Source organism: Panicum virgatum, chromosome 9N (genome assembly GCF_016808335.1).
Source record: "Panicum virgatum strain AP13 chromosome 9N, P.virgatum_v5, whole genome shotgun sequence".
Lineage (NCBI taxonomy): Eukaryota > Viridiplantae > Streptophyta > Magnoliopsida > Poales > Poaceae > Panicum > Panicum virgatum.
Genome location: NC_053153.1, coordinates 81,052,556 through 81,067,424, shown reverse-complemented (window position 1 = coordinate 81,067,424; position 14,869 = coordinate 81,052,556). Strand labels below are relative to the sequence as shown.

The 14,869-nt window shown below is 49.1% G+C and overlaps 1 protein-coding gene and 1 pseudogene across 1 annotated transcript; one reads left to right on the top strand and one right to left on the bottom strand.

Annotated features, from left to right (window-relative positions):
• The first annotated feature begins 1,199 nt into the window (after positions 1-1,199).
• Positions 1,200-1,601, top strand: LOC120689409 (annotated as a pseudogene).
• Positions 1,602-4,523: 2,922 nt separating this feature from the next.
• On the bottom strand, positions 4,524-8,514 carry LOC120691360 (peroxidase 5-like). Its single transcript, XM_039974404.1, has 3 exons — positions 8,143-8,514; positions 7,558-7,746; positions 4,524-5,447 (listed from the first exon to the last, which is right to left on the bottom strand). The coding sequence occupies exons 1-3, from the start codon at positions 8,389-8,391 to the stop codon at positions 4,869-4,871; spliced, it is 1,017 nt and encodes a 338-aa protein (XP_039830338.1). The 5' UTR covers positions 8,392-8,514; the 3' UTR covers positions 4,524-4,868.
• Positions 8,515-14,869: the final 6,355 nt, after the last annotated feature.

Here is a 14,869-nt window from a genome sequence, read left to right as displayed (position 1 = left end):
CCGGCGTAGGGCTCAATCGAGCTCGGGGATGGGTGGAGGAGGTGAAGGGCGAGGCTGCGCGGCTCGGGGCGTGTCGAATCGAGGCGGGGTGGCGAGGGGTGGTCGGTGCAGAGCTCGGCGGCGGCTCTGCTTGAGCTCGGCTCAACTCACGTGTGAGGAAGAAGAAAGGGGAGGAGGAATGGATAGGGTCGCACGCACGGGATAAGGATGGTGCAGCACGGATGGCGAGGATCGCTGGCGCGCGCGACACGTGGAGTCGTCGGCGCGTCGCCGGTATGGGCGTCGGGGTGAGCACAGTGCAGCATAGGGGAGAACAGTGACACATTTCAACGATTTTGACTCAATTTTGACCGATTGAAACTCAATATTTCATATAGGAACTTGAAATTTGGCCAAAATAAAAGTTGTAGAGGAAGAGAAGATCTACAACTTTGCTTTTGGGCGAAAGTTGAATTGAGGCTCGGATCAAGAAGAAAAACGTGGGCGAACATGGCTAAAACGATGAACACTATGCAACTTGCTTAACACTAATGACCTTGCTTAGGCCCGTAATTAGCGAGTTAAGTTTATGATTAGCGCTCATTAACACTAGGGTGTTACAATATCACCCGTTACTAATACTTGCATCAGTACCGGCTGCAACGGCAGCTGGTACTTTTAGCCCGGACCGATGGACCAAGGTGGCTAGGGAGAATTTTTGGTACCGGATGATGGCACAACCCGGTACCAATGATCAAGAATTGGCACCGGACATTTCACAGCCCGGGACCAATAGAAGAGATATATTTTAGTCCCGGGTGATAGCATACACCGGTACTGCATGCTGATTTTTGGCACCGGTGAAAACTATCAACCGGTACCAATGGCCGATCTCTCTCTCTAGATATTGATTTTTGGCACCGGTGAAAACTATCAACCGGTACCAATGGCCGATCTCTCGCTCTAGATATTTTTAAGTCGCTGGCTGCCGACTCCTTTCTTATCCTCAACCTCTCATCTCTCTCGCTACCTTATCCTCTGGAGAGCCGGCCAGTGGGGGGCGCGGGCCGCTGCGCCGCCGCCGCCACCACTGCTGCGTAGGAGAGCGGGCAACCGGCACACGGGCGGGAGCCGGCCGTGGGAGCGGCCGTGGGACGCAGGCACGCAGGAGCCACGCCGCCCGGGGTCGCCAACGGCCTCGCCGTCGTCGTGCCTCAAGCAACCCAAGGGTCAGGGGAGCCATGGCGAAGCCTAGCGGCGGCGGCGGCCTCCTGGACCTGGAGGGGCACTACGCCTTCTACGGCGCATACCACAGCAACCCCATCAACGTGGGCATCCACGAGCTCTTCGTCTAGCCCATCCTCCTCACCGCGTTCCTGCTGCTCCACCTCACCACCCCATTCGCGCACGCCGCCGGCATCACCGCCGCGGTCTACGGCACCTACTACTTCCTCCTCGACCGCCGCGCCGGCGCGCTCGCGGCCCTCCTCTTCTTCCTCTGCTGGGCCGCCAGCGGCGCTCTCGCCTCCCGCCTCGGCTTCTCCATCGAATGTCTTTGGCATCGGTCATTAAAATTGAGCTCGTCCTCATGGTTTGGTCAGGTCTTCCGGTGCTCGGATTGAGATGTATATGTGCCTTGCCCCTGTAATCGGCGACAATTTGTATCATTTCTCTACTACTAGTATGGTGATTTGGTACTATGTGGGATTGTATTGAGTGTATCAATCTTGTAATTGATTCTTTGAATGATTTGTGATATTTATGGAATTTGTATCGATTGATTTAATATTTTGTAGTTGATTCTTCGAATGATTGTTGGCACTAGCTAGAACAGAAGAAGATACAAGAATGGGAGAGACTAGAACGGGAGGGGATACAGGAACGGGAGAGATTCTAGCGATCGGGAGAGGCAGCTATTGGTACCGGTTGGTAAAACCGGTAGCCAAAAGACCTTAGGCACCGGGTGATTTACCCGGTGTTCTAGACGGTCACTTATGATTCCGATTTGGGGATATCAATTGCAAAACCGGTACCTATGCTCATTTTTAACCGGCGCCTATGGTCCTTTTTCTAATAGTGACCCGCACCGCGCATATGTGCATGCATGATGGATCGACCATGTTCTGCGAGAGAGAAGTGATGCATATAATGGAGCTAGCTCAAGCGGGAACTCCTATCGATCCGATCCGCCCCACCACCACGACGGCGATGGACGACACCTGCGCCTGCCGCCGCCGCCGCAGTCTGCGGCATGCCGGCGATCGTGCTGTTACTAGCTATAGCTACCCCATGATCGAATGAATCATGAGTGCGTGTGTGTGCAGAGACGACGACAGATCTGGCGCGAGCGAGGAGACTGGAGACCACCGCACCGCATCATCGGCCGTGGCACGCGACGCCGCTGTAGCGCCCAGCCACTGTGCTACTCCACGCTGCACAGTGCCCGCCGGCTTGGACCAGCCAGCCTTTTTCCACGAAGCGTGCTGCCTGCATGCACCAGTGGGCCATGGCCTCATGGCTGGGTGGTGGGTACGGGTTCACAATTTCGTTTTTACTGTTCCGAATTTTGTTTTTTTTATCAAAGTTTGACTTTCATATTTTTGAATTTGAAACCGAAATCACGCACTTTCCGGACCGAAATTCGCTTCCCGGTGTAGTCCAAAAACAAAAAATTTCACCGAAATTCGGTGAAATCCCGCCGAAATTGTTAACCCTAGGTGGGTAGGGAAAACTAGTCAGGTTGGCGCGCTAAGCGCGCCTATAAAAAAACATTGACCTAAAATATTAATGAAAAGATATTATTTGCTACTATGTTTGAAACAACATCGTATCGATGTATAGAGTTAAATCTAAAAATTACAGTAAAACGGAATAGTAGTTTAGAGTCTGAGGACGCGCCAATCTCAAGCATTTTAGTATAGAGGTACAGACAATTTTTCCTTAGGATTTCGTTTTTTTTGTCAGTAGGTATAGTTTGATTACTTTAGTAGGAAAAAAAAGATTAGAAATGAATGAACAGTTCAAGTATATTTTGTGAGTTTACGGAGGGAAACCCAAAGTCAAAAAGTAGTAGAACTACCACGTGTGAATGTAGTATATAAAGTTTAGTTATTATTTTTATATGTAGGAAGTAGTTAAATATATTTTGTATTGTCAAATAACAGAAGAAAAATAATTTTTTTAAGATAAAAAGGTTCACTTAATAAAACCGTGGGCCCCACGTCGGTCCCGTCTGAATAGCGCGTGGGTCCCACGTGGGTCCCGTCTGAATAGCGCGTGGGTCCCACCTGAATAGTATGTGGGACCCGCATAAACAGTGTGTGGGTCCCACGTGGGGCCACGATTCACGGAAACGCTCCGATTCTTGGAGCTTTAGTATAGTATATATATATATAGTATACTAGTTTGGTAGGCGCGCTATGCGCGCCCGTATAGAAAATTGCTAATTCGAAGTAATATTTTTTTACTATTCTCGGAAGTGGATCGTACGATGTTTTAAATTATATTAAAAATATATTACTGTGAAATACGATTTTTTTATAAAAATGTATATTTTTTATTTTACAATAGACTTGTAGTGTGTAACGATATGTATTATTGTCTTTTATGGACATCATGGACTTATGAGATCGTATAGTACAGATAAGATGCTATGATATATTTTTTAAGTTTGGTTTAGTACAATCAGTTAGTTAGATGGTAAATATTTTTAACGATCTAAAATTGTCCGTTGATGTAAAATTAACACATAGGCTACCCCTTTATATGCTGAATCGTTCATATAAATAAATATTGTTAGAACTTTAGTCTCAAGTGTATATTAGATAACTGGTGCTATAAATATTAGGAAGTCTCAAGTGTATATTAGATAACTGGTGTTTTAAATATTAGAAAGCAAATATTGGGAAGTTTTTTAAAAAAAACAGAATGCAGACTTATACTGGAAAGGGTTAAAAAAACTCACGAACAGTACTGAACAGTGTCGTGTGGGGGCCATTTGTGAACAGTTCTAAACAGCGCATATGAGCCCACTTGTGAACAGTATGTGTGGGCCATTGTGGATGGTGCTGTGCGGGGCCCACGTGGGGCCCACTGTGAACAGTATGTGTGGGCCCACTGTGAATAGTGTTGTGTGGGCCCCATGTGGGACCAGAACTCACGACATTGCGTCGATTCTTGTCCCCTTACTATATGTACTCAATTAATTTAGTATAGTATATTAATTCCACGGTGCCATTGCGCATGATTGATTCTCTGTGCCTACAACTTGATGGGTCCGTGCGTGGTGAGCTGTAGCAGAGACAAGTATAGACAGACCAAAAGTAATAAATACAACGTGCGCATTTCATAAACTGGCCCAGAATGGTGGGGTCACGTTCGTAAGGCCCAAAGGTAGCCGAGGCCTGCTCCGTACGGCCCTTGTGGGCTTGTTGTATATACTTCCGTCCGGCCCACTACATTTCTTAGCCCACCTAAACCCGTCAATACAATAGTTCTCTCTACCAGCCGGCCCAAGACTAGCGACGCAAAGCAGAATGTGACCATTTTCTGTACTACTACTAGTACCTTTTTATTGAGCATTATTTTTCTCGCAACAATCCTTTTACACACAGTTCCTTGTTGACCTCCGGCTCATGGTTACATACAAGGACACAAGCTAAAAGAATAAAATAAAGCTATATTTATCTCATCTCAAAACCATAAAAAGTATAAAAAAGAAGAGGGCAAAAAAATGTAAATAAAGAAAAGGGGGAGACCATCACTCTACTTCTTACTCTTACGCAACTAACACAATTGAATCATCATCATCATCAGCAGCAGCAGCAGACCAACAATCTACTACGTCGTTACATACATCTTAATCACACAGCCCGGCCGCCCAATCAGAATCAGTTTGCGACCCGGCAGTTGGCCCGGATGGTGCCGGTGAGCACGCCGATGGCGCCCATCTTGACCATGGCGGCGGCGAAGTCGGTCTGGAACGTGTCGGGGCTGTTGGTGTACCCGACGACCTGCGCGGCGGTGGTGGGGTCGGCGAGGAGCGCCTGGTCGGAGGCGAGCAGGCCGCGCTTGGCGACGATGGAGGCGTAGTAGTTGGTGTCGAAGGCGGTGGGCGTGACGGGGTCCATGGCCACCGTCCCGTCGGCGCCGCCGCCGCCCGCCGGCTGCTGCGGGCACTGCTGCGCCAGCGCCGCCAGGTAGGTCGGGTCCATGCTGGGGTCCTGCCCCGCGGCGTTGGGCCCGTACGAGTAGAGCCGGCTGTCGAACGAGCTGCAGCGCGCGTTCCCGATGGTGTGCGCGCCGGAGAGGGCGACCATGTCGGCCTGGGTGAGGCCCTTGCTGCCGAAGATCTGGTTCAGCTGGCTCACGCTCGCCGTCGGGGGAGGCAGGTTGCCGTTGGTCTCCTGCGCCACCGAGATGTTGCCGTCCCGTCGCCCCGCGGGCACCTGGTACGCGTTGCCTCCGACCTGTGCACCACAATTCATTCATTCGGTCACAACTCAGAACCAGACATGGCTCGCTGGTCATTGTCTATTTGAAAATCGATTGGCAGGCACACACTGAAGAGAGATCATCAGAACAAGACGAACACGGATTTTTTGGGCGTGCCAGCAGAACATCTGGTAGCTTGTCCCCCTTGTCACTGTATCAAATCCGGCTCTTGGCGAGCGCTAACTCAGCAGTGACAGGGACTAGGGACGAAGGCACATGGCCGGTGACAGGGCACGGCTCAACTGCAGGCATGGGGAGGGAGACAAGCTGGTGGCATGTGGGAAGAAGGGGGCGTGCGCGTGCCGGCCACATGGGCGCGCCACGGATCCACGCCCCCACCCTGTTACCAAGCCAAAGCCAAGGCCCTCGTAGCTTTCGCTCATTCCTCGCCGGGGGTTTTGCTGATCCTTCACGGGACATGGACGTGGAACCGCCAGCCGCCCAGCTCTGACGATGGTGCCTCTGTCTCGATTGCACCGGCTGCTGGTTTGTGTCCTTCTCAAGCTCTGTTTCCAGCTGCAAAACGGAAAGTGCTCTGTCCTACGCTTCCCTGCAGCGAGCGAGTGACAATGATCTCGGCAGCTGGTGCTACATGTGCAGGCACCGTCAGAACGGGACTGCAGCAACTTTCAAGCTCAACTAACTAGACTTGTACTAATCCCAAGTTCTTTTTCTGAAAATAAACTAATCCCATGTTATTAGTAGTTGACTTAACAGTATCAATATTTTTAGCACTGCTATTGCCCAGCTCGGAATGTGCAACTAGGAGTATTAAATTAGTGCTACTAGAACACGACAGATGTGCAACGGTCGTATGACAAATAATACTGCACATCAGAAAATCTCCCTACGACCCAACGGCATCTGAACACAAACTCTACAATTGTTTGATGAATCAGAGCTGACCATCACCGCTGTGCATAAAACAGTTCAACTTGCAAGAGACTGAACCGATATTGCAAGCATCACAAGAAGAAGAAGAAGAAAATGGAGACGCTGAACCTGCACTTCCTTAAATAAGTGCCCAAAGAAAGAGAAAGCCTTGGACTTGGAGGATGTAGGCAGCTGCATGCCTTGGTATTTGAACATCCCCTGCACTGAATTTTGTTCGAATACAATGCCCTGCACTGAATTACACGGGCATTGTGCGTGGAGATCGGGCGCCTGAGCTTTGGGGAATGATTGGAGCTGGTCCGCCACAGCACGCACGCCACTCACTGATTTCTTCTATTGCTAAAAGACTCCAGTGATTAGGCCAAAGGGCTTGCAGAAAGCAAGCTTTTTCTCACGATGTTTTCCCTCTAGCCATGCACTGGATACATCTGTTGCACTGCTGGACTGTACTAGCTAGTCCCCTTTGGAGCCTTCCTTCGCCGGCCGCATCTCATCAGAAAAAGGAGATTAGGGAAAGGGAGGCAGGTCCTGTACCTGATCCTAGCTAGACCATGGAGCGCGACACGACCATGTGACGCCGCTGTTAGGGACGCCCACCGGTAGGAACCGTGCCGTAGCGGACCGGCGGCGTGTAGCCAAAGAAAAGGATGGCTAGCTCATGGCTTGGCTCCCTGCCGGATCGGATGCACGGGCCCCTCCCATCATGCCATGCCGGCCGTGCGTGCGTTGCTTCGGAACGTAGCCATGGCGAGGCCGCACCGGATCGGATTCCCCTCCCTGCCCGGATGATGCCGATGGCAACGTACGTACTAGTACGTGCAGGTTGATTCGGTGGACATGGAGGGCTCTTTCTTTCTGTCAAAGGCTGGGATCGCGTCGCTCCCCAGAAGAAAAGGCAAACGGGATGCGCCGCGCCCGTGCCCGTGCCCCGTTTTATATTGCATTCCAAGCCGCTCTGCTCGGCTCGGTGGCATCCTACACCGACGGATCGGCCATGCCTCCTCATCAATTGCGTACGTGATCCAAGACAGAGCTAGCTCTCCACCACTTGCTACTGGAGTAGTAGCTAGTACGTGGTGGTGTCTGTGGTCTTGGTAATCGTTTTTATTATTGGCGAGTATAATTGGAGGACAAGAAGTAGAGGAGGCTGATGATGATGAAGGTAGGTGGAGTGAGGCAGGTAGTAAGTACCAGCGCGAGGGCGTCCCTGGCGGCGAAGGCGAGCACGTCGGCGCAGGAGACGACGCCGAAGCAGGCCTGCTCCAGCCGCGTCTTGGCGCTGTCGATGACCTCGAAGCCGCGGAGGCTCGTGTTCGGGGGCGCGTCCTTCTCCGCCGTGTTGCCCGGCGTCGAGTCCAGCAGAACGGACGCGTCGCAGCCCTGCAATCAATCAGTAGAATAATCCTGTAAATCCTGTTCCTCCGGGGTTGCTTTTTACTGCATGCAACGAGCGAGGCTGTCAAAATTCCAACTACCGGTGCTTGATTGCTAGCTGTAATGAGAGAGAGAGAGAGAGAGGAAAAAAGTGGAAGCGGGAGCAGGGGAAGCAGAGCAAGGCGCACGGCGGAAGAGGCAGGCAGGCAGGCTCCACGTGCAAGCCAAGCACATCACGTTTGCATTGGATCACTCCAAGCCACCCGATCACGCGCCCTCTCATCCTCTCAATCAGGCAACGCAAGGCACCGAGGCTGCAGCACCCCAGTACTCCGCGAGGAAAGGGTCGGAGGATGGAGTGGCGAGCCAGATAGCTCCGGCACCGGCGCACGCCGCACGTACCCTGACGAAGCAGTCGTGGAAGTGGAGGCGGACGAGGCTGGCGGCGACGCCGGGGTTCCCGGACACCGCCTTGCTGACCTCCTCCTGCACGATGATCTCCGCCGCCGGGCACAGCTTGTCGTAGAACCCCACCTGCAGCTGCGCCCGCGACCCCGCCGCCGCCGCCAGCAGCAGCAGCAGTACCGGCACCAGAACCACCCGCAGCCGCGCTGCCCCGGCCGATGACCATCTCCTTCCTCGCGCTTCCATCTATCTCCTTGCCTTTGCCTCCGGTCCTTGCTTAAGCAGCACGAATTAATCCGGCCGGCGGCTGCGGTTTTTTCTTTTTTTCGCGCGTCGCGAGCTAATGCTTGTCAGTGGAGGACTCCGGTCGGTCGCGGCGGTTTTATAGGGCAGGGCAAGCCTAGGTGGCCACCCCATGTGCGAGAGCCATTGTTAGTGGAGGCAAAGACGGGGCCCTTACTTTTTTTTTAGGATATGATTGATGCGATAATAAAAGGCAGGCGGCAGATGCTTGAGATCTGTAAAAACGATTCAGGCTTTTGGTTGCCATCAGCTGCTGCTGTAGTAAAACTAAAACGTCGATCATGCATGGACAATCGGACTGAGGGCCCAGTGATTTTTAGCAGAAGTACAACAGCGATGAACTGTACTACTGTATGCTAGGATGAGCTCTGGGAAGCGTCGTGAATGTGATGATAATGGCCGTATTGTAGGTACCTGAGTCCATATAGCTACCAGCGCTACAGTACCCAGCCGCTATCAGCTGCTACAGGACCACATCATCTCACAGACCACTATTGAATCAGCTGCTACAGTGAAATCAGCCCCAAAAAAATCAGCAAACCGAACAAGCTGAATGTTCTTTTCCTCTTCTCTGACATGGAATCGAACTTTCTAGTGCGTTCTCAGCTCTCACCCATGCTCAGATGGACCAGGCAGCAGTACCACAAGCACAAGAGATGGTGGATGATGATGAACGGGGATCGGAATGGCTGGATATACAGTGGCCGGCTTCATTATCGTCTGCCAAATGCTATTGATTCAGTTGCACTCAACAGTACGGGCAAACTCCTGGTGTGCATATTCACGGAAGCATTGCACTTTCTCAGCTCCATCATTGTAAGCCATGCGGACGAGCTCGTCATCAGTAGGCCCTGTTTAGTTGCCAAAAATTTTCCTACAGTATCCGTCACATCGAATCTTCGAACACATGTATGAAGCATTAAATGCAGTTGAAAAAATAATTAATTACATAGTTCAACTGTAAATGACGTGATGAATTTTTAAGCCTAATTAGTCAATGATTGGATATTAATTATCAAATAACAACAAATGTGCTACAGTACCCAAACTCAAAAATTTTCACCAACTAAACACAGCCTAGAGCCAGCACAAAAATGCTGGGGGTGTGTTTAGTTCCCACAAAATTTTCAAACTTTCCATCACATCCATCACATCTACTATCACATCGAAACATTAAATATAGCAAATAACTCATGCATGGAGTACTAAATATAGTTAAATAAAAAAACTAATTGCATATTTTTTATGTACGTTGCGAGACGAATCTTTTGAGCCTAGTTAGGTCATGGTAGGACAATATTTACTACAAATAAACAAAAAGTGCTACAGTATGCTACAGAGACTGATGTAATTTTTTCTCCCCTTTTCCTCTCGTCTAAACACAGCCTGGGTTGCTTCGGTAAGAAGCACAAGCAATGGCAGTCAGTGCTCGTGAGCAATCATCTCTTCATGAGTTTGCGTCCCGGAAGCAAAGTTGGTCAGCACTCAGCAGCCGCGGAACGCGCAATCATGCCAGATCAGCCTGTTTGGATGGTTTGTGGTGCTCACGCTATAAAAAGAATTTTGCAGGCATGAAGTACTAAACGAAATTTATTTTCAAAAAATTTCACGGATGGGTATAATTTTTCGCGATGAATCTAATGACGGTAATTAATAGATGATTGGCTACAGTAATACTACAGTAACCAACCTCTAATCGTGCGGTTAAAGACCTCGTTAGATTCGTCTCGCGAAGTAGTGCATGGATTGTAGAGTTAGTTTTGTAAACTGACTTTATTTATTACTCCTAATTATTGGTCAAAATTTGTGCTACGTGTCCTAGTGGCCAAACCAAAACGCATGATTAGATATGCTCGAACATGCGCTGCATCATTGATTGGATTGGATTGTGGATTGGGCTCCTGGCTCCTGCCGCTTACATGGAGTGAAAGCCTTTCTAAAGACGCATGATTAGATATGCTCGAAAAAAAAGACGCATAATTAGAGCAATTTTTGTCCTGGTACTAGTATACTTACTTACTTGGCAAGAGAAGTCGATCTGTGAGTACCTGAGTAGTGAAGTGTGGTTAGCTAGGGCCAGACAACTCAGACCAGATTCTGTGGCTGGCTTCAGAGAAAGAGAGGCCAGATCCGAGTGCCTTCCACGTTAAGGAGGAGAAACTTTCCGTTCCTTGAGCGGAGCCATTCCTTATCAAGTGCCACGAGTCCCACCACGTTTAGATGGGATCCGTCAGTGCAGAAACTTTACCCAAAGGGAACCACCTAATGCAGAGGCTGCAGCCTGCAGGGGCGGGCGGCGGGCGGCGGGCCGGCTGGTCCATGCAGTTTCTTGGTAAAGTTGCTCAAATTAAAGCTAATCTCTGAATACATACTGAAAAGGTTCTGACTGAGATCTGCGTCGCTGGCTCACCGTGGAACTGGGACTAGGAACATTCTTTTCTGTTGATTTCGCGATGAACTCTTTTATCGTGTGTGTTTCACAGTGCTGTAACATCATCACTCAGCTCCCACTGTAGCCGAGGCCTCTCCGTCTCGGCGTCTCTGCTTGGTGTATTGTGTGGTAAAATTCAGGGGGTCAGTTCAGGGAACAGCACAAACTATAAACTGTCATTCATAGGATCAGGAACGTGCTTTTAAACACTGCAAAGTGGAAATCTAAAAGAACGCCGCTAACGGCTACCTACCAGGCGAGGTCCATTCTGCAGGCTGCAGGGGGATGCCAACGCGCTCTGGTGAATGGTGGCTGCACACGCAGGTCAGTGTTGGTGGACGCACAAATCGGGAATCCATGCCATCCGTAGCCAATCAGTCAGTAGATCATGGACTGCTGTCGGTTTGACCGCAATTCCAGGAGCAGCAGCCATGTCAATTAAGATCAGAGGAAGCTTCAATTTCATGCTTGGCAACGCCGCGGAGCGATAGGAAAAATGCAGAGGTTCATGTTTTATACGAGGAAGAAAAAGGCAAGAAGCCTTGTTGTGTGGCAAGGCCAACCACTAAATCCCCCATGCTGTTGGCTCGCGCTGCAAAGCTGGATTCTCTTTCCTCGAAACGCAAGCTTTTGCTCCTTTTCGGCTTCGGCTTTACGGACAAAAACTAGCACTAGCTCAGGCCCGCTAATCATGCAGCGTTTAGGTTGGTGCTCATTATTCAGAAGATTGTTAGGTACGCAGGCGTCCCCCGCTTGTGCGCGGCACATGACAAAAGTGAGGTTCAGGCTATGGGCACCGCCCCTACTAGCGTTGTTAATTTTTCCAAAGACACCTTCTGGAACTTGTGAGCTTGCATGTCTCTTCCTGCCTTTCTGTTGCCCAACAACGCATGCGCGTCCATCTCACATTCTCACGCGTAGCACAAGATCGAACCCGTATGACTCAGATTTGCATTCTTACAATTTGGGAACAAGACAGTAAAAAGAATGGCTGTGCGTGTTAACTCACTGCCCTGCAGTTGTCTCTCATTATCTCGCCGGCGGTGCCGGTGAGCACCTGGATGCAGGGCCTGGTCGGAAGTGAGGAGGCCGCGGCCGGCCATGAGGTTCTGGAGGTACCTCGTGTCTTAGGTCCCCCACCGGACACACCCAAGCAAAAATAGCGGTAAGGAAGGCCAAAATTAACTGTCCATAGGCCTATTTTAACGAGAACTGCTAGAGTGGGCTTTAGTCCAGTTGTCACATAAATGGGCCTAATCTCGCTCGTCTCGTGGAAGCCCATTCTTCGCAAACATTTGCCGATTTGCGCGACGAGCACGAGTTGAAATTGTACCGAGTTTTTCAAAAGCAGATTAGCTTGACGTCTCTCTCGACAATTGTACCGAACTAGGCATATAGTCCGTGTATTTGCGCGGCTAGTATTGAAAATTTAAAAATTTGCATATAGTTATATTCTTACTTAAAGATTGTACTATTTTTTACCATATATCACCCTGTTCATTATCGTAAATTATATCTTATTGTTGGTTAAAACAATTCAAATATGATCCACCTATAATAACAATTTGATTTGTTGAGCTTTAATATTATTCATATAATTATTCTTATTTTTATTTTATTTTGATTGATTGTTATAACTGATACATAGCTAAATTGTATTTTATATTTAGTTTCTCATAATGGCATTGGTGAGTGATTTTTAATTAGACACAGGGGTATTTTAGACTAATTTTCATCATAATGGTAGTGGTGGGTAATTTTTATTTTTCTAATTTTCTCCGATTAACGTGGGAATTTATAAGCTTTGAGAGCGAACGTGGAGGCTCTGTTTGTTGGCCAAATAATAAGATAATGGATGGACAATTTTATTCCGCTGACAAGTCACAGATTTGAAGGTTTCTCTGACAGGGATTATCAGACTAGTACGTACAATATAGTGCCACTTGGACTGAACAAACTGAAATCATCGAACTATCTACATATCATCATGAGAGGGAAGGAAATGTTTGAGCAACTTTGGGCAGGAAATGTCAGTTGTTGAGCTGTCCAGACCTGAAAAATCATCTCTTTCGGCCGACCGTTAGTGTTTGACTGTTACTCCCTCCTTCCCCGTTTATAAGGCATACACGTATATCAAGATTCAAACCTTCTCATCTTTGACCAATAATTTGACTATTAAATTTTTATTTTTATAATGCAAATTTCATATGATTGGATTCATAATCAAACATAGTTTACAATGATTATAAGTTTATAATCAAAAGTGATATAATATATGATAAATAAATAGTCAAAGTGTTGTTTAGAAGACCGTGTCATGTTCTACCATGCCTTATAAACGGGGAAGGAGGGAGTAACTTGTTATCAGAGCCCAGACCAAGGCAACACAGATTACAGCTGCAATGACCGACAAGACTATGCCCCAGCAAGAACCGCCTTGCCTCACGCGCGTGTTCAGTTTCTTCAGCCTCTTCATCGCACGCTGCAGGAACACAAATAACAACCAACATGTCAGCTTATCTAATTAAGAACTAACAGTGGCACGTGTATATATAGGTCTTCTGACTGAAATTCTATGCATGCATGGCCATGATGAGATGTCAGCTATCTTAGCTTGGAGAAAATTGCTTAGCAGTTTAGTTTGGCTGTGGAAGGGTGAAAATTTCAAATTGGATGAGACATGTATAGTACCTCTAGTTGGGTGCTTGTGTCTTCAACACTCTCGTCCAAGTCGTCCTGCAACGTTTTCAGGTGAGACTGATTTAGAACAAAGTTTTTCTGGAAAGGGCAAGTTGAGGCCAGGTTCATTTTCAGGGAAATACTGCTGGCAGGATTGCACTTACAATCAGCCTAGTTTGCCGCGGCGGCGGTGCCCCTACTTCGGCTCGAGCTGGCCTCGCCGCAGGTGCTCGACCTCGCCGTGGCGGTGCAGGTCGCGGGCGCCCTCATCACCTCCAGCGCCGGCCAGCGGGCGGTGGGGCGGAGGGGTCGAAGCGGCGCGTCGGAGCTCCCCACGGCAGTTGGTGCGTGGCGCGGGCGGAGGCAGGTGGGCCCGGGCGCAGGCGTAGCGGACGTCCGCTATCGCGCTAGATTAGGAGGAAACGCGACCGTAGCGGGCGTACCTGGTGCAGCAAAATTGATCCTAAAGGATCCTGAAAAGATAGCGTAGCGGACTGTTTAAAGGTCCCAGTGCGGACAGCCTTAGAATCTCCTTAAGATGTGCGAGCTGCGACAGGTCTCCTTTGAGAATGATGAGAGTGTCGTCTGCGTACTGTAGGGTTGGGCAGGGAAGAGGAAGAGAGAGGATGGGAGAGCAAGCCATTGGTGGAAGCAAGGTGGATTAGTTGTTGGAGAGTGTCAGCAACAAGAATGAGAAGGTACGGAGACAGAGGGTCACCTTGGGGCAGTCCACGTTTACAATGCAGCCAAGGGCCAGGCTTCCCATTCAAGAGAACCGCAGACTGACTGGACGAGGCAAGATCTTGGATCCAAAGCCGCCAAAGAGGAGGAAAACCCTTGGCTGCGAGGACAGCATCCAAAGCCTGCCAACTAACAGTGCCAAACGCTTTGCGAAAGTCAAGTTTGAGGGCAATCGTGGGCACTTAGCTTTGCGCTTATGGCAAGTTTGAATGATATCAGCGGCGTAGACGAAATTTTCGGAGATGGTTCTGCCCTTAATGAACTCAGATTGATCGGCATGAATCAGGTTGGGGGTGACAGGTTGAAGCCGGGAGGTCAAGGATCTAGAAGCAATTTTTGTGGAGCAATTTTGGAGGGAGATAGGCCGATAGTCAGTTAGTCACCATGGGAGCAAGCAGAATCCTTTTTGGGATGAGAACAATGAAAGATTTATTGATGCGCGAGATGTCGGTCCGTCTACTATCAGGCGGGCCAGTGGTTTTCAGAGAAGACTTTTTTATTTAAAAAAAAAGATTTTCAGAGGACAAACCAAATACAAATAGCTTACATCTCAAAAAAAAAAAGTTACAT